At 44.2% G+C, this 26,468-nt stretch overlaps 2 protein-coding genes across 2 annotated transcripts in view; one reads left to right on the top strand and one right to left on the bottom strand.

Moving 5' to 3' along the window:
- cfap44 (cilia and flagella associated protein 44) overlaps positions 1 to 8,428 on the top strand; it is a 204,809-nt gene extending 196,381 nt beyond the window's left edge. Inside the window, exons 34-35 of the mRNA XM_080203185.1 lie at positions 8,082 to 8,245; positions 8,365 to 8,428. Of these exons, the coding sequence (XP_080059311.1) occupies positions 8,082 to 8,245; positions 8,365 to 8,404 (204 nt within the window). The 3' untranslated portion in view covers positions 8,405 to 8,428. The remainder of the gene's footprint in view (positions 1 to 8,081; positions 8,246 to 8,364) is intronic.
- Positions 8,429 to 20,153: 11,725 nt separating this feature from the next.
- Positions 20,154 to 26,468, bottom strand: part of LOC145353405 (growth hormone-regulated TBC protein 1-like) — a 59,373-nt gene continuing 53,058 nt past the window's right edge. The window contains exon 8 of the mRNA XM_080204151.1: positions 20,154 to 21,376. Coding sequence (XP_080060277.1) covers positions 21,287 to 21,376 — 90 coding nt within the window. The 3' untranslated portion in view covers positions 20,154 to 21,286. The remainder of the gene's footprint in view (positions 21,377 to 26,468) is intronic.

Genomic DNA, 26,468 nt, shown 5'->3' with positions numbered 1-26,468 from the left:
TACCTTCTGCAGACACTGCTGCACCTGCTACAGGCAACTCAATTTCATCTGTTTCTGTGGTGACAACAAGCTCTCCTGTCAAAGGTTGATGGTATTTCACTAGACGGACAACCAACAACATTTCCTGCTTACAATATGGTTTCAGGCTATAGTACTGGCTACTGGGATAACTCACTCATGTAAGTGGCACACATGTTTCCTGGCAATTCTGTCTCTACATTTACTCCATAAGACAGTGGTCCCATCTTGGCTACAACAACTCCTGTGATCCAGCTTGGTCTGCTTCTGAAATTTCTAGTTCATCTATTGCAAACAACCTTGTTGCTTTGCATGAATCATGGTTTTCTTCTCACTGGCCTCTACTCTCCCTGGCAAATTTGGAAACACCAGGCTTGGTCTGGTGCCAAAATGTTGGCCCATTAATAATTCTGCTGGCAGCACTCCTGTTGTAGAATACGTCATTGTCTGGGATCCTGGAAGAAATTGAGACATTTTTTTTTCCAGAATGGCTTTCTAAAACCTACCTTGAAGGTTTGGACTGCTTGGTTGGCCAGCCTGTTGGATGCTGGATGGTATGGCACATTCTGATATGCTTTATTCCATTTATGGAAGTAGAATTTTGAAATTCAGCACTTGTCAAGGCTGTTCCATTATCCAACAAGATAACTTTAGGTATCCCATGGGATGCAAAACACTGACACAATTTCTCAGCTGTGACATGCAAATTTGTAGCCTTCATTTCAAACGCTTCCATTCACTTCAAATGGGCATCGATCAGAAGCAAAAACATTGTGCCCAAAAATGCTCCACATAATCAATGAGGACATACACCCATGGCTGACCAGGCCATTCCCAAGGTGCAAACGGGCTGTAGCAGGTAACTGGTACTGATTGCAGTGCTCCACTAATCTCCCAATGTTGGCATCTATGCCAGGTCTCTGAGCACAAGTCCTGGCAAGCATCTTCATTTTTGACATACCCAGAAGGGTCTACGTAATTCAGTCATCAGCTCCCTTCCTGGTACAGGAACGACCAGTCTCGCTGCTCAATGTCTGATGCAGCTTTCACAACTTAATTAATCTTTCTGAATACACAGTGGCTTCATCTCTTTGATCTATCCTGTTGATATTCTGTGCTTCAGTTTGGACAATGGCGAGTCTCTGTTGGTCCAATATTTGATTTGCTGCACCAAAACTGGCAACATCACAGTTTCCTGCAGTACTGGGGAGGGGGGTAGGGGCAGATGGTGCTACACTCTTGGGCAATAATAAATGACTCAGCGAATATGTATTTGCTATATACGTTCCAGGCTGCTGTTGGAATGTATACTTGTTTGCTAATAAGATTAATGTCCAGCATTGAATTCTTGCTGATGCGACTGGAAGAGCCTTGTCTTCCTTAAAAAGATCCAAAAGTGGTTTGTGGTCTGTTGCCATGGTAAAATGTCTTCCACACATATACTGTGGAACTTCTTTACTGCATTCCAAGGTGCAAACCCTTCTTTTTCAAACAGAGAATAGCCTTTCTCAGTCTCTGGGAGGGATCTGGAGACATATCCTATTGGTCTTTCAGATCCATCATCTATTTTATGAGACAAAACTGCACTGACGCCATAGGGAGTAAGTTAATACCAATTTCCTGGACCAATAAACGCAACAAATGTAATCAGGATTTTACCTTGTGAAAAGGTCCCATCTGAGGCATCTTCCAGAACCAATGCTGGTGCTTCTTCAGGAGCACATGTGAGGGGGCCAACAATCTCAACAAATTCAGTAGAAAACACCCATTAACTCACCATTCCTAAAAAGAACTTAAGCTCAGATGTGTTTTTGGTGTCTGGTGCCTCCTTTATTGCTAAAACTTATTTTCCATGGGGTATAACCCTTGAGCATCTGCCCAGCAACCCAAGTACGCACTTCATTAGTCTGAAAAGTACATTTCTTTTCCTCACCCTCCTGAAATCATCTTCGCATCTCTTCCAAGTTAGCTAGTTCAGCTTCTGTCGACCCTGTTATCAATCCATATCCAGGCATACTATTACACATGGCAATCCATGCAGCAAACTTTCCATTGTTCTCTGGAATATAGCACAAGCTGACAACATGCTGGCAAGCACCCACATACACTGAAACAAACCCTTCTGTGTGTTAATTGTAAATTGTAAAATAACTTCAGGAAGCATCATCCAACTCAAGCTGCTGATAAGAATGACTCATGTCTAACTTTGTATGAGATTGGCACTCGGCCAGCTTTGCAGACAAATCCATCATTGGAATAGGGTATTTGTTTAGTTTAGTAGCCTGATTCACTGACAATTTATAATCGCTACAGGTGCGGATGGTCTGTCTGGTTTTATCACAGGGACTATGTGGGCTGCCCACTCTGCAAACTGGATAGGTTGGATGATTCCCAGTTCTTCTAACCTTGTCTGTCTCTACCTTTTCCAACAAGGGAGTGGGCACAGGTCTTGCTCTGAAAAACCATGGGGCTGCCTCTGGGTCTACGTGGATCTTCACCTGCAAGCCCTTAATTTTCAAAGAAGAATCATAGAAACTGGGAGAACGTGCAAACTCCACACAGACAGTGACCCAAACCAGTAATTGAACCCAGGCCATTGGAGCTCTGAGGCAGCAGTGCTAACCATTGTGCCACTGTGCCGCTCCAAAGCACCAGAGCACATTGCAAAATACATCTTTGTACTTCTTTCTTAATTCTAGCATGTCTCCTTTGATTTGAAAATATTCTGTCCAATTTCATTTCATTTCTTAGAGCCAATTGTGGCCCAGTGGACTTAGTCCTCGGCCTGATACAACTATTAGTGAGCAGGTCGCTCCTGATATCTCACTGGGACAGTGGTAAAACCCATGATCTTGATTGCCTCTCTCATAGAGATTTTATTGATGTATTCCTCAACCTCAAGGGTGAACTTCTTCTTGCAAATACCTGTATTTATAAATATATATAAATAACTTAGACAGGTTGCAGAGCTGGGCCGAGAGGTGGCGGATGGAGTTTAATGCGGAGAAGTGTGAGGTAATTCACTTTGGTAGGAATAACAGATGTGTCGCGTATAGGGCTAACGGGAGGACTCTGAATAGTGTGGATGAACAGAGGGATCTAGGTGTATGTGTACATAGATCCCTGAAAGTAGGGAATCAAGTAGATAAGGTTGTTAAGAAGGCATACGGTGTCTTGGCGTTTATTGGTAGGGGGATTGAATTTAGGAGTCGCAGCGTCATGTTGCAACTGTACACAACTCTGGTGCGGCCGCACTTGGAGTACTGTGTGCAGTTCTGGTCCCCACATTATAGGAAGGATGTGGAGGCTTTGGAGAGGGTGCAGAGGAGGTTTACCAGGATGTTGCCTGGTATGGAGGGGAGGTCCTATGAGGAGAGACTGAGGGATTTGGGGTTGTTTTCGCTAGAAAGAAGGCGGCTAAGAGGGGATCTTATTGAAACATATAAGGTGATTAGAGGTTTAGATAGGGTGGATAGTGATAGTCTTTTTCCTTGGATGGAGAAAGTTAGCACGAGGGGGCATGGCTTTAAATTAAGGGGGGGTAGTTATAGGATGGATGTCAGGGGTAAGTTCTTTACCCAGAGGGTGGTGAGGGATTGGAATGCCCTGCCTACTGCAGTTGTAAATGCGCCTAGTTTGGGGGCGTTTTAGAGATCCGTGGATAGGTTTATGGATGAAAAGGGATTGGTTTAGGTTAGAGGGTCATTGTTTTTTAACTGGTCGGCGCAACATCGTGGGCCAAAGGGCCTGTTCTGCGCTGTAATGTTCTATGTTCTATGTATGTGTGTTCCCTGTTATGGTAGTGAATGCTCCCGTGTCTACTTTCATCTTCATAGGTTTACCCAATAACCAAAAGCACCAGTGTGATGGGGGCTACCATGCCCGCTTTCACATTGTTCAATGAATGAACACTGAAGTCATTACTAGAGAAATACTAGGGCATAGATAAGATAGATAGTGAATGTCTTTTCCCAATGGTAGGGAAGTATAAAACTAGAGGGCAGAAGTTTAAGGTGAGTGGGGAGAGATACAAAAGGGTCCGGGGGCAATTTTTTTACACGGAGGGTGGTGAATGTCTGGAACAAGCTGTCAAAGTCGTAGTAGAGGCAGGTACAATTTTGTCTTTTAAAAAACATATAAACAGTTATATGAGTAAAATGGGTATAGAGGGATGTGGGCCAAATGCAGGCAATTGGGACTAGCTTAGGGCTTTTAAAAAAAAGGGCAGCATAGACAAGTTGGGCCAAAGGACCTGTTTCCATTCTAGAAAACTCTGACTCTATGAAATCTTCTGCACTGTATCTGTGATGTGCTGCTGCCTTTAGCACTGAGCAGACTTGGCTTGATCGTATACCAGTGCCTCAAGTGCCCCTTCCTGTGGCATGAATAGCATTCCTTAAATCTGCAAGATTTTGGGAAATGATTACCCTCACAGGGATAACATTGCTTTGATCTTTCGTACTGCATTCACTCTGCTAAATCTTTTGACTGCTTGCTGCCACATTTGCTTCCCATTTAAAACTAGCATGTTCAATTTTGGCACCACTGCTGACTGCAGCTTCCCATCCTAACAGCTGAAGCACATCATTTTGCGCATTCAGAAACTCCTGTGAGCCCTTCTCAGTACTCTCCATTGCTAATGCCATCTCCAGCACCTTTTTAAAATTGACATCTGCCTTTGCTAACAGCTTTCTTTGCATGGCCTCATTACTAACTCCACAAACTAAGCAATTTCTCAGCATTTCATTCAGGGTGGCCCTGAAGTCGCAGTGTTCTACAATTTGCCTTAGCTTTGTAATGTAGGTTGCAATGGTCTGTTCTGGGGCTTTCCCCATTGAATTGACTGAGGGCTTTGGATCCCAGTATGCATTCACCAAATCCACTATTTCCGTGAATGAACTTGGGCATGTTTGGGGACATATTTTGCAGATTAAACTGTAGGCCTGGATCCCACACATGCTTTAAAGGATTGCCTTCTTGTTCCCTTCCTCCTCTATTCCATTGGCCATAAAATAATGACTTAGACATTGTACAAGGTGTCCAATCCTCAGTGGAGGCATTAAAGGAATCTAATGAACCGAACTGAGGCATTTTTCCTGCAGCTCACTTCTCAATGGATTTATGATTTTGGGCCCTCACATCCTTTGTTTTATCCTCATCGCCAATGTAGTAACTTTGTCTCATCAGCTAGGTATGAAACAACTGATGTTTATTTACAACATACTATCTTACAGACTCTTGCGGCTTTGTGGCTCTCAGTTAGCATCTAGAATCGATCTGAGGCAAAAGCCCCTGCTTGCTAGGGTGAACCCCCATTCTGGTCCCCTGAATGGTTTTCCAGGGCCGTGTGATCTTATTGGCCCCTTTAGAGGGTTACACATGTTTGAGTTTTCTAATAGAGTGGTGGCAGGAGGCTTGTTGCTGCATTTGTTTGGGAAACGTGGGTGCAAGACTTTGCTGTCATTGTATTCCCATTTACAGCTGCACTTGACCTGAAAGCTGGAGTAAAACACCATTCCCACGGGACCATGTTGGGAAAGAAGGAAGGACTGTGTCAAATAGATGCTTCTGCCATTGTGCAATGATTTGTTTGTGGATTGTATGTTAACACGATCCCTTTGATTGGGTTTCGACTCTCGTACTGAACCCTACCTTTCCAGATCATTCGCAGCTGTGTAAATGATAGAGCTGTTCAGTACAGAGGGGACAACACATCTATTCCAAATATGCTTTGAGGAGAGTTGGACCTTCATTTAGCTTTTTAAAGGTTTCCCTTGAAGTTCTCAACTATGCCTAAAAGTCAAGGTGTGGACTTTGGTATTTTTCGTCTGAGCTGCTGTGTTGTGACTCAAAGCTAAAGATAGCGAGCTTGTGTGAACATAAGAACATAAAAAATTGGAGCAGGAGTAGGCCATCTAGCCCCTCGAGCGTGCCCTGCCAAACAGTAAGATCATGGCTGATCTTTGGTTCAGTTCCACTTACCCGCCTGCTCCCCATAACCCTTAATTCCCTTATTGATCAGAAATCTATCTATCTGTGACAATGTGGAACTGCACTGTCTCCCAGCAGGCATCTGTAGTATGTGGTTAACCCAAAGACATTTGTTTCTTTATCTACTGATTCTTTTTCTGTCAGATTTCAAAAGTATTCAAAGAGAAGCTCGAAGCCAACTTCTAAAAATGTTATTCAGGTTTATATTGAACGCTTATCTAAAAGCAGTTGTATTGGGAAAAAAAACCACAATACAAATATTCAGTTTATATATTGCAAACTACTGATTATTGTTGCTTTAGTTTGTGTTTTAATTAAAAACATTCTGTAAAGTTACTTTTAATAAAAGTCTAGATCAAAGATCTCCAACCTCCCTTCCCAAAAACCTTGAATGTTTCAGCATTTCCAAAATCCAGTCCACCTCTGCCTTGACTCAAATATAAGAACATAAGAAGTAGGAGCAGGAGTAGGCCATCTAGCCCTTCGAGCCTGCTCCGCCATTCAATAAGATCATGGCTGATCTGAAGTGGATCAGTTCCACTTTCCTGCTTTCTCCCCATAACCCTTAATTCCCTTGTCTGTCAAAAACCTATCTACCCGTGACTTAAATATATTTAGTGAGGCAGTCTCCACCACTTCAATGGGCAGAGAATTGCAGAGGTTCACCACCCTTTGAGTGAAGAAGTTCCTCCTCAACTCTGATCTAAACTGCTCCCCCTCCCTTATCTTTAGGCTGTGCCCTCTAGTCCTGCTTTCCTTTCTAAGCGGGCTACCTCTACCCTATCCATCCCCTTCATTATCTTATACATCTCTATAAAATCCCCCCTCATCTTTCTAAACTCCAATGAGTACTGACCCAGTCTATTTAGTCTCTCTTCATAGTCCAACCCCCTCATCTCCGGTATCCTCAAAGCTTCAATTTAACCTCCAATTAGGTTAAATTGGCACAATAGTCTCTCAAACTGAACCATCTTTGTTGCCAGAGTCACAGTAGTTTGTGCCTTCCCTTGATAGCTTCTTCCCTACGGGTATTCCCTGCTTGCAAACTATCACCATATCTCCAATCTCTCCATCTTTCATCAGGTCATTGGATGACAGTTGCCTTATAGATCCGTCCCCATCTTTCCTACTTATTCCATATAAACCCATTACTGTAATATACGGCAGCATGGCCATGGGAAGTGTCAGCTGGAAAACCCAACTAGTTCCTCATGTCCTTCAGAGAAAGAATGCTCACATAGTTAGGCCTGTGTGTCATTGCATTCCTGCGATGTGTGGTTACTAAATACCCTGAGGCTTCACAGCTGGGCAATAAATGCTGTCCAAGAACATAAATAATTCATTGTAACTATTTTTTCAGACTGATTACCCTATCATAAAAGAGGCTACTTTCTACTCCGTCATTGTCCCTGGAGATTCTTATTCTTAGCAATGTTGACAGGAACACAGCATAGAGGCTCTTGACCATTTTTACATTGTGCTGAGGGATTGGGGAACACGAGCCTCAGCCTGAGGTCTGAACCTGTTCCCCAAAACTAAAGAGGTACCGGTCAAACATTGCAATCCATTTCAGGATTTGTGTTTTGCGATCGCCCTTTGCAATTCCATTTTCCTTCCTGTAAAGACTGCAGTCCAGTGACCTCTCAGCTAACGTAGGACAAGAGTCACAAGGGGAGCACGGTGGAGTAGAAGGAGCTAAACTTCAATATCCCATCAGTTAGGAACAGGACAATTTGGAGTGGTGGATTTAGAAAGTGCGAGCTGATGTCTGTGCAAAACCAGCTCAATCTTCTGAAGTTGTCTCTATTTCATTGCCCTTTGGACAATTTTTGTGGGATTTATGATTTAGGGCAATGTTGCACAAAAGGCAAAAAGCAACAATCAGAAATATTTGTTAGATGATGTGTGAAATTTATTTATATATATGTTTGTGTGTATACTGGTCTCTCTCTCTCTCTCTGCATTAATTGAATCCCAGTTTAGAGTTTAATCTTATTACAGCTCACTGTATATCATGCTCACAAACTGAAGTCATGTGGAGCTGATTGTGAATATAATTGTTCTTGTCCCAGGGTTCCGACCTGCAAAAACAGAAAGCAAACTTGGAAGAGAAACAGGATCTGATACAACTGGTGGAAAGACAAGCCAAAGAAATAAACAAGTTGAAAGATGATATCAGTTTGCTAACTCGGAAAGGAGGTCACATCCTCCCACCCTCCCAGCCACCGTTACCACAGTGAGCTCTGTCACATCTTTACACACCTCTCTTCGCTTTTATTTTCCTTGTATATGATTTCAAACCAGTCTGAAATAATAAATATTTAGTATGTACCTAACTCGGTTTTTTCCTTTAAGGGAAGGATGGGGATTCTTCGAAAAGAGTTTGTGCTTTTAAACCCAACACATCTTCAAGGAGACTTCATGGTCACAGCTGTTCTACAGTAAGCTGTTCCAGTCATATTGGTTGCGTAGACAGTGCAGGCGGCATCAAAGTAAATGTATTTATTCCCTGAGATATGTGAAAAATCGTGATACACCCAATTCCTTATCCACATAGAGCTACCATGTGAGGCCACTCAGAATGTGACCTTAAAACACTTATTAAATTCTTAAATCCTATTTCATATATAAAAATATATAAAAACGTCATCATTTGCCTTAAAGCTGTGGCTGAGATGTTCACCTTTATTCAGAACTCAGTTATTGTTGGATTTTGTTTTAAATTGATTTTGGTGCTGTTTATTCCCCAGTTGTTGTAGGTGATACCTGTGGCACAAATCACATTAAACTGTAACTAGAACAGAAAGCAATCCACCAATTTGCAATAACTTACCTGCTGCAGGGCAATACAGCTTTAAGAGGTGCAGGCCAGCCATCCCTCTATCTGTGCTTTAAGTCCTGCTCCAGGTTCTTGTGATTCTGAAAGTTTGAGACCCACAAGGCCAAAAGGTACAGTCAGAGGCTTTTACCCCCATGAAGCAAGCTCCAAGTGCCCTCTGTGCCGGTACCTTCATTCCCAATGCTGCTATAGCTCTAACATTAACCTGGCCCACCCATACAGGTAAGGGAAAAGAGGTTAAAGTTGGATTCTCAAACCACATCCTACAGTAACTAACCAACCGTTCCCATCTCAATCCACACCAAGATCATCATCTCGTCTCCTCTGACTTACTTTTATTACGATTCATGCTGATATCACAATCCAGATCCCAGACTATACACTACTCCTTCACCCCATTATACCTTTACAGATCTACATATTTGTAAGGATAACACAAGTTACAAAATCTAGCTGATACTCTAATATTCTCAGTAAGTACACAGTCCATGTAAAGCAATAGGTAATCTGTGGTTAGACCCACCACACTCTGAAACAATGTGGCAGATACCACCTGAAACGAATCCTATGGATTTCTCACCAATTTCCCCCATCCTGCCCCCAGAGCCAACCAACTCATTGGAATTCTGTCTTTTACACAAGGGTTTCCAATCTCCATTCTCAAAGAACATGTCTTTAATCTTCTTCAAAACAATGCATTCTCTTCGACAAAGGATCATCTGGACTCAAAACATCAGCTCTTTTCTTTCCTTACAGATGCTGCCAGACCTTTTGAGATTTTCCAGCATTTTCTCTTTTGGGTTTCTCTTAGGATATCTCTACCAAGGATCCACCTTCAGGATTTTAACCTCTCCTTCAGGTATTCCTTTGCTCTGGATTGCCACTTGCAGTCAAGCTTCCATGCAATCTCTCAGATACCAAGCCACCAGCAGAACACCACTGCGTCACAGGCCTGTAGTAAAGAGTCACTAAGTTTCTGGTCACTGTGGGTCTCTGACTTCTTGCAACCCAACATTCCCATGTCTTTAACCCAGAGTCTCTCTGCTCCACACTCTCAACTTTACCAAACAAAACCGTGTTCAGATTCCTGTTGTTTATCCCACTTCCAGTCTTCCTGGAACTTTCTCCTGTCCCATTCCCTGGCTTATGGCACTTTGTGTTCTTTAGTTTGGGACCTGTGCTCTGCAGTCTTCTTTCATGTTCCTGTTGCAACAGATTCAGTGACAATCTCCTTGTTTCTGGGTTACCTTAACACAACTCAAAACTGACTGTCTCCTGTTCTTCTGAAGCCTCTCTGTTATAAGGCAACAGGCCAGTTTATTATTCTTGTGTTGTCAAACACTCAGTACAATGCAGGTAAAGTTTAAAGTGAAACTAAACAGAACCTTTTTTTTAATACAGAAACATAAATTAAGCTTACTTAAAACTATATTTTATTCCTACCCATAAAAGTAAATATAAATTACTTAAAGCTATATGTATCTCTTAACCATTAAAATTGTATTCCCCTGCCCCCGACCCCAAACTCTCCCAAACTGAATTCCAATCTTCCTGTTCCAAACCTAACTCTGAGTCTCCCAAACCATCCTATGACCTCTAACCCAATGTGATTATATTAAGGTAATCAAACAGATTGCTCAACAGCTCATCAGTGCATCTTTAGCCTTCACGTCAACTTCAGAAAATGTGGAACAAATCCAAAAATTCCTCAGTTTTATATAAAGAGCAAGAGGGTAGCCAGGGAGAGGGTTAGCCCACTCAAGGAAAAGGGAGGGAATCTATGCGTGGAGCCAGAGGAAAGTAATGTCAGGGATCTAGAGAAGTATACGACTTGTAGGAAGGAACTTAAGAAGGAAATTAGGAGAGCCAGAAGGGGTCATGAGAAGACCTTGGCAGGTAAGATTAAGGAAAACCCTAAGGCGTCTACAAATATGTGAAGAGTAAAAGGTTGAGATGTGAAGGAATAGGACCTATAAAATGTGACGGTGGGAAAGTTTGTCTAGAACTGGTAGAAATAGCAGCTCAACGAATACTTTACTTCGGTATTCACAGTGGAAAAAGATCTTGATGGTTGTAGTGCAGGCTTGCGGTGGACTGAAAAGCTTGAGTATGTGGACATTAAGAAAGAGGATGTGTTGGAGCTTTTGAATAGCATCAAGATAGATAAGTCGCCGGGACTGGATGGGATGTACCCCAGGTTACTATGGGAGCAAGGGAAGAGGTTGCAGAGCCTCTGGCGATGATCTTTGCGTCAACGATGGAGATGGGAGAGGTTCCAGAGGATTGGAGGATTGCGGATGTGGTTCCTACATTGAAGAAAAGGAATAGAGATAGCCCAGGAAATTATCGACTGGTGAGTCTAACCTCAGTTGGTAAGTTGATGGAAAAGATCCTGAGAGACAAGATTTATGAACATTTAGAGAAGTATAGTTTGGTCAAAAGTAGTCAGCATGGCTTTGTCAAAGGCAGATCGTACCTTACGAGCCTGGTTGAGTTTTTTGAAAATGTGACTAAACACATTGATGAAGGAAGGTGGATGTGGTTTATATCAACTTCAGCAAGGCGTTCGATAAGGTCCCCCATGCAAGGCTTATTGAGAAAGTGAGGGGGCATGGGATCCAAGGGGACATTGCTTTGTGAATCCAGAACTGGCTTGCCTGCAGAAGGCAGAGAGTGGTTGTAGATGGGTCATATTCTGCATGGAGGTCGGTCACCAGTGGAGTGTCCCAGGGATCTGTTTTGGGACCCTTGCTGTTTGTGATTTTTATAAATGACCTGGATGAGGAAGTGGAGGGATGAGTTGGTAAGTTTGCCGATGACACAAAGGTTGGAGGTGTTGTGGATAGTTTGGAGAGATGTCAGAAGTTGCAGCATGACATTGATAGGATGTAAGACTGGGCAGAGAAGTGGCAGATGGAGTTCAACCCAGATAAGTGTGTTGTGGTACATTTTGGCAGGTCCAATGGGATGAAGGAATATAATATTAAGGGTAAGTCTCTTATCAGTGTGGAAGATCAGAAGGATCTTGGGGTCCGGGTGTATAGGACTCTCAAATCGGCTTTGCAGGTAGAGGATGTGGTTAAGAAGGAGTATGGTGTACTGGCCTTCATCAATCGAGGAATTGAGTTTAGGAGTCAGGAGATAATGCTGCAGCTGTATAAGAAAGAACAAAAACATCCCAGGAAACAGGCCCTTTGGCCCAACGAGCCCATGCTGCCATTTTAACACTTTAACATTTAAGACCCTGATCAGACCCCACTTGGAGTACTGTGCTCAGTTCTGGTCGCCTCATTACAGGAAGGATGTGGAAGCCACTGAAAGGGTGCAGAGGAGATTTACAAGGATGTTACCTGGATTAGGTGGCATGAGGATAGGTTGAGAGAGCTCGGTCTTTTCTCCTTGGAGAGACGAAGGATGAGAAGGGGACCTGATAGAGGTGTATAAGATGTTTAGAGGTATTGATCAGGTGGATTCCCAGGGCTGAAGTGGCTGCCACAAGAGGACACAGGTTTAAGGTGCTGGGGAGTAGGTACAGAGGGGATGTCAGGGGTAAGTTTTTCACTCAGAGGGTGGTGGGTGAGTGGAATCAGCTGTCGTCAGTGGTGGTGGAGGCAAATTCGATAGGGTCTTTTAAGAGACTTCTGGATGAGTACATGGGACTTAATAGGATTGAGCGTTATAGGTGAGCCTAGTAGGTAGAGATATAATCGGCGCAACTTGTGGGCCGAAGGGCCTGTTTGTGCTGTAGTGTTTCTATGAAATGGGCGAGGTATTAAATGAGTACTTTGCATCAATATTCACCAAAAGAAGGACTTGGGTGATGAGTCTGGGAAAGGGTGTGTAGATAGTTTGAGTCATGTTGAGATCAAAAAGGAGGAGGTATTGAGGTTCTTGAGAAACATAGCCTGATGGGATATACTCCAGAATATTGAGAGAGGCAAGGGAGGAAATTGCTGGGGACTTGAGAGAAATCTTTGCATCCTCACTGGCTACAGGGGAGATCCCAGAGGACTGGAGAATAGCCAAGGATAGCAAGGAATAATCCAGGTAATGGATACAAAACTGGCTCAGTCAAAGAAGACAGAGGGTGCGTTTCTGAATGGAGAGCTGAGACAAGTGACATTCCTCAGGGATCAGTGCTGGGACCTTTGCTGTTTGTAATATATATAAATGATTTGGAGGAAAATGTAACTGGATTGATTAGTAAGTTTGCAGACAGCACAAAGATTGGTGGATTTGCAGATAGCGATGAGGACCATCAGAGGATACAGCAGGATTTAGATCAGTTGGAGACTTGGGCAGAGAGATGGCAGTTGGAGTTTAATCTGGACAAATGCATTTTGGAAAACCTAATATAAATAGGAAATATACAGTAAATGGCAAAACCCTTAAGAATACTGATAGGCAAAGGGATCAGGATGTACAGGTACACAGGTCACTGAAAGTGGCAATGCAGATGGAGAAGGTAGTCAAGAAGACATACGGCATGCTCGCCTTCATTGGCCAGGGTATTGAGCTTAAAAATTGGCAAGTCATGTTGCAGCTTTATAGAACCTTAGTTAGGCCATACTTGGAATATAGTGTTCAATTCTGGTCACCACAGTATCAGAAGGATGTGGAGGCTTTGGAGAAGGTACAGAAATGATTTACCAGGATGTTGCCTGGTATGGACGGTATTAGCTATGAGGAAACTTGGTTTGTTTTCACTGGAACGAAGGAGGTTGAGGGCTGACCTGATAGAAGTCTACAAGATTATGAGAAGCATGGATAGAGTGGATAGTCAGAAGCTTTTTCCCAGGGTGGAAGGTTCAATTACAAGGAGGCACAGGTTTAAAGGAGACATACAAGGCAGATTTTTTGCACAGAGGGTAGTGGGTACCTGGAACTCGTTGCTGGGGAGATAGTGGGAGCAGGTACGATAGTGTATTTTTAAGGGGCATCTTGAAAAATAGATGAATAGATGGGAATAGAGGGATATGGTTCCCAGAGGATAGGAAGTTTTAGTTCAGTCGGGCAGCATGGTCGGTGCAGGCTTGGAGGGCTGAAGGGCCTGTTCCCATGCTGTCATTTTCTTTGTTCTTTGATTGGGGCAGATAGAAGCATGTATTAAAAAGAAGTGTGAAGTGTCGGTGTTAAAGTTTGCTGCCAGGGTGGGTATAGTCAAAATAACAGTGGGTGAGGTGTGATCAGGAATACCTGCAGAAATAATGATCCTAATGTTGACCATTCCTCACAAAATAATTTCCTGCTGCAGTGTTGCACTTGTTCCAAGGTTTGCCAGCCAGATGGATTGCAATGTAATATGAATGTAATCAACAGACCATTTGCATCATTGTATTCATGGATGGATGGGTGGATCCTTCAGAAAATCAGTGTCACAGAAAGTAAGCAAGGCACATGAATCCTTGGTGCTGCTCATCCATGCAAAAATTTATGCCCATCCACTTCAGCACCTTATGTGGGGAAGTGAATTCACTGAATATGAACAAGGCCTGGAACAGCAAAATGGATATTGCTGTGCAGCAAGACCATCCATGGGAGTATGGACTGTACAAGAAGGCAGTGCAGCATCAGCTTTCCAAGGACCATTAGGGACGGGTAATGAATGCTGGCCTAGCCAGTGACACACACATCCCTTGAATAAGAACATAAGAACATAAGAAATAGGAGCAGGAGTAGGCCATCTAGCCCTTCGAGCCTGCCCCGCCATTCAATAAGATCATGGCTGATCTGGCTCAGTTCCACATTCCCGCCCTCTCCCCATAACCCTTAATCCCCTCTCTTATCAAAAACCCATCAACCCGCGTCTTAAAAATATTTAGCGAGGTAGCCTCCACCACTTCAACGGGCAGAGAATTCCAGAGATTCACCACCCTTTGAGTGAAGAAGTTCCTCCTCAATTCCGTTCTAAACCGCCCCCCCTTTATCTTGAGGCTGTGCCCCCTAGTCCTACTGTCCTTTCTGAACGGGAAGAGTTTCTCCACCTCTATCCTATCCATCCCATTCGTCATCTTATACGTCTCAATGAGATCTCCCCTCATTCTTCTAAACTCTAACGAGTACAAGCCTAGTTTATTCAGCCTCTCCTCATAATTCAACCCCCTCGACTCCGGTATCAGCCTAGTAAACCTCCTCTGCACTCCCTCCAAGGCCAAAATATCCTTGCGTAAGTACGGCGCCCAAAACTGCACACAGTACTCCAGTTGCGGCCTCACCAATGCCCTATACAGCCGCAGCAAGACCTCCCTACTTATATATTCAATCCCCCTCGCTATGAAGGCCAGCGTCCCATTCGCCTTCCTGACCACCTGCTGCACCAGCAGGCTGGGTTTTTGCGACTCATGCGCAAGGACCCCGAGGTCCCTCTGCACCGTCGCCTGCTGCAGTTTTTCACCACGTAAGTAATAATCCTTCCTACCATTATTCCTACCAAAGTGGACTATCCACTTTGAATACAAAACTTAAATATAAACTGATGTGTAGTCTTAAGAAATCTGAGCAATTAAGTGGTGAATGAATCCATGATTGGTTACGAGGGGACATATCATAAAAATTTTCAGTTCCAGTGGAATCAATTAACTGAACCCTGAGCATATGTTGAGTATGGTATAAATTCTAGAAATGGGTTGGACTCAATCTCAGAAGAAAGATTTTGATCTTAGAGGACTCTGAGATGGGAGGATTTTAATGGAAATTGTGTAATGAAAATGTTATTTAAATATTTTGGAGGATGTTGTGCTAGCCTGTGGAAATGGTATGTGTGTGTGTGTGCATGATTAATTGAACTGGGGACTGAGTGTCTATGGAATTGAAACCATCAAAGGGCTAAGCTTGAAAAGCAGACATTTGAATTGATTTGGGGAAGTTGGATGGTCTACAAGTAAACACAACATGGGTAGAAATTTGCATTCAGAGATAAATGAGGATTTGAATTTTAAACTGTTGAATTTCAAAGGGAAGAAGGAGTTTACAATTAAACAGTTCAGTTTTATTTTACCTAAAATTGGTGACCATAAGAAGAACACAAAATGTTTCTGTATTCTGCAACAAGATTTAAAAGGATAAAGACAGTTGGGAAAAGATGAAAGTATACATTTTAAAAGTGGTTGGAAGCTATGCTCGGTGTAGCCATGTAAGTTCTGTAGAAAGTGTTCAGCTGGGATGGAACTCTGAAAGAAGCAAAGTGAAGCATTTTTCAACCACCTCAGAGAAGAGTCTGTTGGGAGAATGTTCTGTAAGACTAATTTTTAACAGTAAATGGAACCTGATGTATTTCAGGTTTATTTTTGTTTGTTAATATTTTAATTTACCATTTCCAAAAGCATTACTGAATTTTTTGACTCCTGACTTCAGCGCACACATCTTCTCATAGTAAAATACATTTTTGTGATAATTTGCCAAGTTTCCCCTTTGAATTTTGATAGCACAGCAATTATACCTGTCAGATCAAAACAAATGGAGAAGTGAGCAATTGAATGATCATTTATGGCTTGGATCAGTGAATGGGAGAGGCTTTTTTGAGCCCTGATGAATCTTATATTTCTTTGCTGTTGACAGGCAGACCCACTGATTTAAAAAAAACATCTAGGGCAGAATTATCTATTTATGGGACTAAGTGTAGTTGGGGATGGTTCTGGTAGCAACATTGGCCAGACTGACAAGATCCCATGCCAGATTCTGCACTTGAAAACTCATTAATTATGCATAGGCTAGTTTCCTTCTAAACCACCAGTGGGCTGTTGGCCTTCAGGTTCGAAGGTCTTGGCACCATATTTAAACATAATTCCAGCACACTTGCATCCCTCTCTCCAGCCTATCTGTCTTCACTAAACCATGCAGGATGTTGGTAAACCAGAGGGAAAAGGCTTGCAGTCTCAAGAGGGTCTGTTTCTCCATTCAACTGCACCACCCCCCCCACCCCCCACCCCCACTTCCCCAAATGAAGCACAATGCCCCATTTGTCACACCCCCCCCCCCCACTTCCCTGAATGAAGCACAATGCCCCATTTCAACCTCTATTCACTGCATCTGGAGCCTCATTCATCCCCTCCCAGTCAATAATAGGGTATTCGTTTGACCCCCTTGTGAGCTTTTCTATATAAATGGTAAATAGCTGAGGCCCCAGCACCGACCCCTGGGGCACTCCACTAGTCACCATCCGCCAATCCGAATAGCACCCATTGACCCCCACTCTCTGCCTCCTATTTGACAACCAGTCCTCTATCCACGCTAACACCCTACCCCCAACTCCATGCCCCCTGACCTTCTGCAATAACCTCTTGTGAGGTACCTTGTCAAACGCCTTCTGAAAATCAAGAAAGACCACATCCACCGGCTCTCCTCTATCCACCGCCCTAGACACATCCTCATAGAACTCCAGTAAATTTGTCAGACACGACTTCCCTTTAACGAAACCGTGCTGCGTCTGCTCTATCAAGCAGTTCCCCTCAAGATGCCTCGCTATTTCCTCCTTGATGACGGATTCTAACATTTTACCTACAACAGACGTTAAACTAACAGGCCTATAATTCCCCGCCTTTTGCCTGGCACCCTTCTTAAACAACGGCATAACATTAGCCGTTTTCCAATCTTCCGGCACTTAGGGTGTCGAAATTTGCTGATGACACCAAAATTGGTGGAAAGGCAAATTGTGCGGAGGGTGGGGAGAGTCTTCAGAAGGATCTAGATAGGCTGGGCGAATGGGCCAGGAACTGGCAAATGGAATTTAATGTTGGCAAGTGCGAGGTGGTCCACTTTGGTAGGAATAATGGTAGGAAGGATTATTACTTACGTGGAGAAAAACTGCAGCAGGCGACGGTGCAGAGGGACCTCGGGGTCCTTGTGCATGAGTTGCAAAAACGCAGCTTGCAGGTGCAGCAGGTGGTCAGGAAGGCGAATGGGATGCTGGCCTTCATCGCAAAGGGGATTGAATATAAAAGTAGGGAGGTCTTGCTGCGGCTGTATAGGGCATTGGTGAGGCCGCAGCTGGAGTACTATGTGCAGTTTTGGGCGCCGTACTTACGCAAGGATATTTTGGCCTTGGAGGGAGTGCAGAGGAGGTTTACTAGGCTGATGCCGGAGTTGAGGGGGTTGAGCAATGAGGAGAGGCTGAATAAATTAGGCTTGTACTCGTTAGAGTTTAGAAGAATGAGGGGAGATCTCATTGAGACATATAAGATGATGAATGGGATGGATAGGATAGAGGTGGAGAGACTCTTCCCGCTCAGAAAGGATAGTAGGACTAGGGGGCACAGCCTCAAGATAAAGGGAGGGCGCGGTTTAGAACGGAGTTGAGGAGGAACTTCTTCACTCAAAGGGTGGTGAATCTCTGGAATTCTCTGCCCGTTGAAGTGGTGGAGGCTACCTCGCTAAATATTTTTAAGACGCGGGTTGATGGGTTTTTGATGAGCGAGGGGATTAAGGGTTATGGGGAGAGGGCGGGAATGTGGAACTGAGCTACGACAGATCAGCCATGATCTTATTGAAGGGCGGGGCAGGCTCGAAGGGCTAGTTGGCCTACTCCTGCTTCTATTTCTTATGTTCTTTTCATGCAGCCTCATCGGGGTTCAGCTTCATTCACCCTGGTCTTCCCTCTGTTTTCCATTGTTCATCTTCTTCATCCACATCCCTGCTCTGTTGCCCACCAGCATGAGCCTTCACCCTTCATTCACCTCTTTCTATAGCTCTTCTTCCACACTGCCCCCCTCCCCCCTCACCACTGCCCCGTCTTCATCAAAACAACTCCCCCACCTCCAGCCTCATCTCACATTCCACCCCCAGTCAAATTTCAGACATTTGTCGCAGTGATTACATGAGACCCATAGCACAGTGATGTCCAGATAGATACGGGTGTGTCGTACCAGGAAGAAGGAGACCCCTGTACTCCCCAACCTCAAGCACAGTACTGGTCCAACTCAGTAGGATAGGAGAATCCATGGGCCAGCCATGAAGACCAGTTCAGTATGGACATCTGACAGAAAAGCTTTATCGTGCTCTTCTCATAGGTACTGGTCAACTGAGGATGGCCTCATGCATGTTCCTCTTTATTAATGCCGTTTTAGAGCAAATGGTGTGACGCTAGATTGAAAAGACGTGAGCTGGCAACTATTGAGCATTCATGAGATGCAAATAAATACAAATTACTTGCCAAATACAATTCTTGCCAGTGAGATGACCATCCTCCCATTGGGGAACTGCAATGATGGTATTTCACAGAAGACAGAGGGTGGTAATGGATGGAAAATTTTCAGACTGGAGACCAGTTACTAGCCATGTACCACAGGGATCAGTGTTGGGTCCTTTGCTATTTATGATTTTTAGCAACGACTTGGAGGAGGGGAGGGTTGCTGAAGGGTGGGTCAGTAAATTTGCTGATGACACCAAGATTGGTGGAATAGTGGATGAGGTGGCAGGCTGTTGTAGGCTGCAAAGAGACATTGATAGGATACAGAGCTGGGCCGAAAAATGGCAGATGGAGTTTAACCCTGATAAATGCAAGGTGATTAATTTTGGTAGGACAAATTTGAATGCAGATTACAGGGTCAACGGCAGTGTTCTGAGGAATGTGGAGGAAAAGAGATCTTGGGGTTCATATCCACAGATCTCTGAAGGTTGCCACTCAAGTGGATAGAACTGTGAAGAAGGCCTATAGTGTCTTAGGCCTTCAGGGGGTTTAAGAGCCGTGGCGTTATGCTGCAACTGTATAGGACGTTGGTGAGACCACATTTGGAATAGTGTGTGCAGTTCTGGTCACTCACTAGCAGAAGGATGTGGAAGCATTGAAGAGATTGCAGAGGAGATCTACCAGGATGCTGCCTGGTTGAGGGTAGGTCTTATGAAGAAAAGTGAAGGCAGCTAAGGCTTTTCTCTTTAGAGCAGAGGAGGATGAGAGGCGACTTAGAGGTGTATAAGGTGATGACGGAGATAGATAGAGTGGATATTCAGAGACGATTTCCTCGGGTGCACGTAGCTGTTACTAGAGGGCATAACTATAAGGTTCATGGTGGGAGATATAGGAGGGATGTCCTAGGTAGGTTCTTTACTTAGAGTGGTTGGAGTGTGGAATGGACTGCCTGCTGTAACAGTGGAGTCGGATACTTCAGAAACTTTCAAGCGGTTAGTGCATAGGCACCTGGAGCACAGACCAGAATGATGGTAGGCTCCCAATTTTTTGGCTCCTGCTAGATTCTCCACTCCTGCCCAGCCCCACACCCACCATGGCTGTGATGGGAGAATGCCACCTCTAGACTTTGGTTTATTTTTATTTAATTCTTTACACATAATTAGACAGATTTTAAATACATTTAAACATTTTTATTTATAAATAATCTACAGTTACAAACTTTCATAAATACTACAGTGGTAGGAATCTTATATAAGTCAATCAATCAATGGCTCTACATCAAGCTCTACATCCAGAAAAGTGCCAACTTTTGATTATTGCTTTTTGCAGCATTGAAGTGCCAACTCATTTATAAATGACGTAGTTATATCTTCATCTATACCAGAGTGTCACAGAACCCAGAACAGAGCCCGAGTCCCTCCATCTGTCCCTGGGTGTGAGATTGGAGTGTCACTAAACCCAGAGCAGAGCCGGAGTGTATCTAACACTGGGTGTGGGATTGGAGTGTCATCGACCCCAGAAGAGGACCGGAGTATATCTGACACTGGGTATGGGACTGGAGAGTCACTGACCCCAGAACCGGAGTGTATCAGATGCCAAGTGTGGGACTGGAGTCTCACTGAACCCAGAGCAGAGCCGGAGTCCCTCCATCCGTCACTGGGTGTGAGATTGGAGTGTCACTGCACCCAGTGCAGAACCGGAGCATATCTGACACTGGGTGTGAGACTGGAGTGTCACTGAACCCAGACCAGAGCTGGAGTTCATCCATCTGTCATGGAGTGCGAGACTGGGTATCCCACAGGCCCCAGTACAGGCACAAAAATTTAATTACGCCTGATCAAATGCTTTTGATATCAAACAACCATGGTGGAAATTCTTTATTTGCTGAGTAATTAAATAATTCTATTTCACAATGCAATGGATAGAGATTGAAGATTTTAACTAATTCAAAACCCCTTTGCAGAGTTAAAATCCAACTCATGTTTCCAATGAATGAAAGTAAATGAAATTAATAAGATTGTGAAGTGATCAAAACCAACCTAAATGTACAAACAGCCCTTCATTTAATAATCCTGCTTTAAATCTCAAACAATAATGTCAAATGTTGCTGTAGTTCATGTTGATCCATCTGGATTCACAGTGTGTAAAGAGGAGCTAGACAATTCTTTCAGAAGTGATTTATACAGCTTCTATTTAGCTCAAAAGAGTCAAAGAGGGGAGCTAACAGATACATTCAGCCCAGTTCTTCAAATGAGGAATGTAGGAAGTCTTCAAGATCCTGAGATATTAAGTATTCCAAAGATGAGCCAAGCAAATCAAGTCTGAGCATCAATTTCAGCTCTGCCCCACTCTCGGAGTTTTGTGATTGTTGCCTGGGGCAATCTGCCAGGTTCAGTGAATATTTTCTGTAGAATGTTGGTGCAGAAGGTGAAAAGGGTTAATTCATTGCAGTAATAAATTGCCCTCAATACATTCGTTCAGAGATTGACCCCAACAATTGGTAAATGCTGGAAATCTCTGTGTGTTAAAAACCAAAAATGCTGGAAATACCCAGCAGCTGTCAGTTTCTGTGAAGACAGAATCAAAGTTAACAAGGTGAATTTTACTGGATTGTGTACAATTCACAGACACTGGCTTTTCCCCACCCTGCTTAAAAAAACACCCACCCTGCTGTAATAATACATGGCTGGCAGCCTAATCCATCAGATAGTGGATCATCTGCCCTTTGGCTGAATGGGGGGTGGGGGGGGTGGGGGGGGGGGGGGGCTGGTGGTGGGTGGAGTGGGAAAAAGGTGTCATTGGTGGGTGCTACTGGTACTGCGAGCAGGTTCATCAAGAAGAGAACAATAAGAAATAAGAAATAGGAGCAGGAGTAGGCCATCTAGCCCTTTGAGCCTGCCCCGCCATTCAATAAGATCATGGCTGATCTGTCGTGGCTCAGTTCCACTTTCCCACCCTCTCCCCATAACCCTTAATCCCCTCTCTTATCAAAAACACATCAACCCGCGTCTTAAAAATATTTAGCGAGGCAGCCTCCACCACTTCAACGGGCAGAGAATTCCAGAGATTCACCACCCTTTGAGTGAAGAAGTTCCTCCTCAACTCTGTTCTAAACCGCCCCCCCTTTACCTTGAGGCTGTGCCCCCTAGTCCTACTATCCTTTCTGAGCAGGAAGAGTCTCTCCACCTCTATCCTATCCATCCCATTCATCATCTTATACGTCTCAATGAGATCTCCCCTCATTCTTTTAAACTCTAACGAGTACAAGCCTAATTTATTCAGCCTCTCCTCATAGCTCAACCCCCTCAACTCCGGCATCAGCCTAGTAAACCTCCTCTGCACTCCCTCCAAGGCCAAAATATCCTTGCGTAAGTACAGCGCCCAAAACTGCGCACAGTACTCCAGCTGCGGCCTCACCAATGCCCTATACAGCCGCAGCAAGACCTCCCTACTTTTATATTCAATCCCCCTCGCTATGAAGGCCAGCATCCCATTCGCCTTCCTGACCACCTGCTGCACCTGCAAGCTGGGTTTTTGCGACTCATGCACAAGGACCCCGAGGTCCCTCTGCACCGTCGCCTGCTGCAGTTTTTCGCCACTTAAGTAATAGTCCTTCCTACCATTATTCCTACCAAAGTGGACCACCTTGCACTTGCCAACATTAAATTCCATCTGCCATTTCCTGGCCCATTCGCCCAGCCTATCTAAATCCTTCTGCAGACTCTCCACACCCTCAATGGATGCTGGAGGATTTGGACTAGGGATTGTTATGATTCTTTTGGGTGGGGAGGGATTTGGCACCCTGGGGGAGGTGGAAGAGATACCCCTATGTTCCCACAGGGTATTCTCCCCACTTCAGATGATAGACTCCCCAGTCGTTTGCCTGCCCACAGCAAATGCATTGTGGCATAGGCCACATCAATTAGCTCGTTTGCAAGCTCAACTAAGTTTAAAGCTTTTAAAGTTTATTTATTAGTGACACAAGTAGGCTTACGTTAACATTGCAATGAAGTTACTGTGAAAATCCTCAAGTTGCCACACTCCGGTACCTGTTTGGGTACATTGAGGGAGAATTTAGCATGATCAATACACCTAACCAGTATGTCTTTTGGACTGTGGGAAGAAACAGAAGCACTTGGAGGGGACCCACGCAGACACGGTGAGAATGTGCAAACTCCACACAGACAGTGACCCAAGCCAGGAATCGAATCCAGATCCCTGGCACTGTAAGGCAGCAGTGCCAATCACTATGCCATCCTCATCTACATTATTTTTAAGATGGCAGACGAGGTTTGTGGGGGGTGGGGGGGGGGATTGCTGATTTTGGTGCCTGCTCAGAGATATGGGAAACTGCATGTTGACATAGAGCGCACAACCTCGTGCCATCACACTGGATTTCACATTGGTGCAGTCCTAATTTGTCTAATTTGTAAAATCCTGCCCAACATTTCAGGTCGATGATTTTTTTTAAAACCAGTACTAAAAATATTATAATGTGTAATTTAAAGCAAACCCAGGGAAAGGAGAATTAGGCGGAAGGGAAAGTCTGTGACATGGTGAAAATCAGGAGAAAGTAAATGACAAAAGGTGATGATGCAAAGCAAACTGGGAAGGGAATTGGACAATGGTAAAGGAACAAAAGGTATATCTGGATGAGGTATATATGGGAAAGCTGAATCATCAACAAAAGTTATCCCATAGGGTGGCGGTCATGGTCTCTAATTGTTGAACTCAGTGAGTTTGGAAGTTGTAAAAATTGAAAAGTGAGGTTCTGTTCCTCAATCTTACCTTGAGCTTTATTGGGACAGAGTAGGAAGCCAAGCTTAGCATGAAGGATTAACCTGACAGGCAATGGGAAAGTTCAGGATTATATTTGCGGAGTCAATGGAGGTGTTCTGTCAAGCGGTCACCCAATCTGTGGTCAACCTCCTCAGAGGAGGAGAAACTGCAGTGTGAACAGTGAATAGATTGAAAAGCAGTAGCAACAAGTCACCCTCTCGCTTGGGAGGAGTGTTTAGAGCCACAGTCTATGAGAAGGGAAGAGAACAAAGAACAAAGAACAAAGAACAACACAGCACGGGAAACAGGCCCTTCGGCCCAACGAGCCCGCGCCGCCGTCCTACTATCTGTGACCTATTCATGATTTTAGTCTACGCCTAACGTGCGAGGATCAGGGAGGTCCAATTTAGGGACAATTTTAGTACCCAATCAATCAGCCTAATACATCTCCTGAGCTTGCTGGCAAAAGTGCCGTGAGTAAGGGACAAGGTTTCTGGGGATGACTGAGAAGTTTGAGGAGCAATCATTTCCTTGGAATGCTGAAAGGAGTGGGTAGGGTGGAGACAACATACTGGGTGTGGTGGTAACGATGGATGATGATCCATTGATGTGAGACTGATAGGAGTAGGATCAGAGAGACTCTATCATGGTTCTGGATGGGAAGGGGAAGGGCTGGAGTGAGAGAAATTGAGCAGACATAATCCAGGGTGAAGAAGAAACTCTCCCCTATTGTTCTACCTCCCTCCCCCTTTTCCTGCTTCTGCATTCGTTTTTTAGAATCATAGAATCCGTACAGTGCAGGAAGCCATTCGGCCCATCAAACTTACACTATCTCTGACACAGCAGGCCAATTCCCCGCCTCCCCCCCTCCACCCCCCGCCATCTCTGTAACTCAACATGTTTCCCACGGTTAATCCCCGTAATCCATACATCTTGGACACTAAGGGACAATTTAGCATGGCGAATCCACCAAACCTGCACATTTTTCAACGGTGACAGGAAACTAGAGCACCTTTTTTTTAAAATTTATTACTTCTCCAACTTTCTAATCAACCTGAAAACATAAACTCTGTTGCTGTCTGTACAGATACTGCCAGAACTACTCAGTATTTGCAAGTTTGCTGTTTTTTAGTTTGATACAGAATTTCCCTGGCTGTGACATGTAGAATTAGACACTGGGACAAGATTAGATCATTCAACCCACAAAAGCCAGTGATAACTGGGTTTCGAGCTGAATTTCCACAACCATTACATCAAGAATTAAACCTTTACCGTCCTCACTGACAGCTTTACTGAAATAGGCTGTTCAGTTCATTGTGGTATTTATCATGAGCAACCATTCCGTGTACTCACATCATTCCTGTATTTCATATCCAAAGTTCCTCCAGAGATGTTGACACATTCTCTGCTTCAGTTGCTTTTATTCCACAGCCTCACAACCCTCTGCATAAAAAACTCCACTCTCAGTCCCAAATTGCTGCCATTTAATCTTGTGTCACCTTACTCTGAACCCAAGTCACTGAAAACTGAAAGTCATTGGAAAGCTCAGAGCTGATATCCAACAGAGTTTAAAAAAATTAATGGCATATCAGCATTCATTCTGAGGGCTGGAATGTCATGAGCAAGGAACCATGTTACAACAGTATAGTGCTCTGGCTGATTCCTACCAGCAATACGGATTTCAGTTCTGGGCACTGTGCTTCAGGAAGGATATATTTTTGACTGGGATATAACTTAGATTCACCAGAATGATACAGGTCCAAGTGGTTAAAATTTTGAGGAAAACGGCAGCAGTGGCACAATGGTTAGCAGTACTGCCTCACAGCACTGGGGACCTAGGTTCAATTCCAGCCTTGGGTGACTGTGTGGAGTTTGCACATTCTCCCTGTGTCTCAGTGGGTTTACTCCAGGTGCTCTGGTTTCCTCCCACACTCCAAAGATGTGCAGATTAAGTGGATTGGCCAAGCAAAATTACCCATTAGTGGCAGACATTTTAGCAGGGTAAATATATAGGGTTATGTCACATGAGTGCGACTGTTGTCCGTCAGGTTCAATGGGTTGAATGGCTTCTTTCTAGAATCTTATAATCTCTACAGTACAGAAAGAGGCTGTTCGGCCCATCAAGTCTGCACCAAACATGATCCCACCTAGGCACTACCCCCCACTAATCCCTCTCACGTATGCATCCCTGGGCACTAAGCGGCAATTTTTTAGTATGGCCAATCAACCTAACCCGCACATCTTTGGACTGTGGGAGGAAACTGGAGTGCCCAGAGGAAACCCAAGCAGACACAAGGAGAATGTGCAAACTTCACACAGGCGGTGACCCGAGCCAGGAATCGAACCCAGGACCCTGGAGCTGTGAAGCAGCAGTGGTTGCCCACTGTACTTAGGGATTCTATGATTCTTCTGGTTGGTGGGTGTGAGAATCAGTAATAACTTGTCACTTGGGCCACAAGCTCTGCAGTAACATCCTTGCACCTTCGGTGTGTGGAATCGACCCAGACAGTGGATGGTGCGATCCTGTTGGATATTCTACTATAGAATAAGGAATGGTGAGCACCCATGGTCACATTTTCTTGCACCTCTTTCTGTGTTAAGGCATATGGGGTACTTGCCTTTATTAGTTCAGGCACAGAATACAAGAGCAGGGAGGTTAAGTTGGAACGATGTAAAATGCTGGTTCGGCCACAACTGGAGTATTGCATGGAATTCTGG

Source organism: Carcharhinus amblyrhynchos, chromosome 15, assembly GCF_965287045.1.
Source record: "Carcharhinus amblyrhynchos chromosome 15, sCarAmb.v2.hapA, whole genome shotgun sequence".
Lineage (NCBI taxonomy): Eukaryota > Metazoa > Chordata > Chondrichthyes > Carcharhiniformes > Carcharhinidae > Carcharhinus > Carcharhinus amblyrhynchos.
This window is presented reverse-complemented; position numbering and strand designations above follow the sequence as displayed.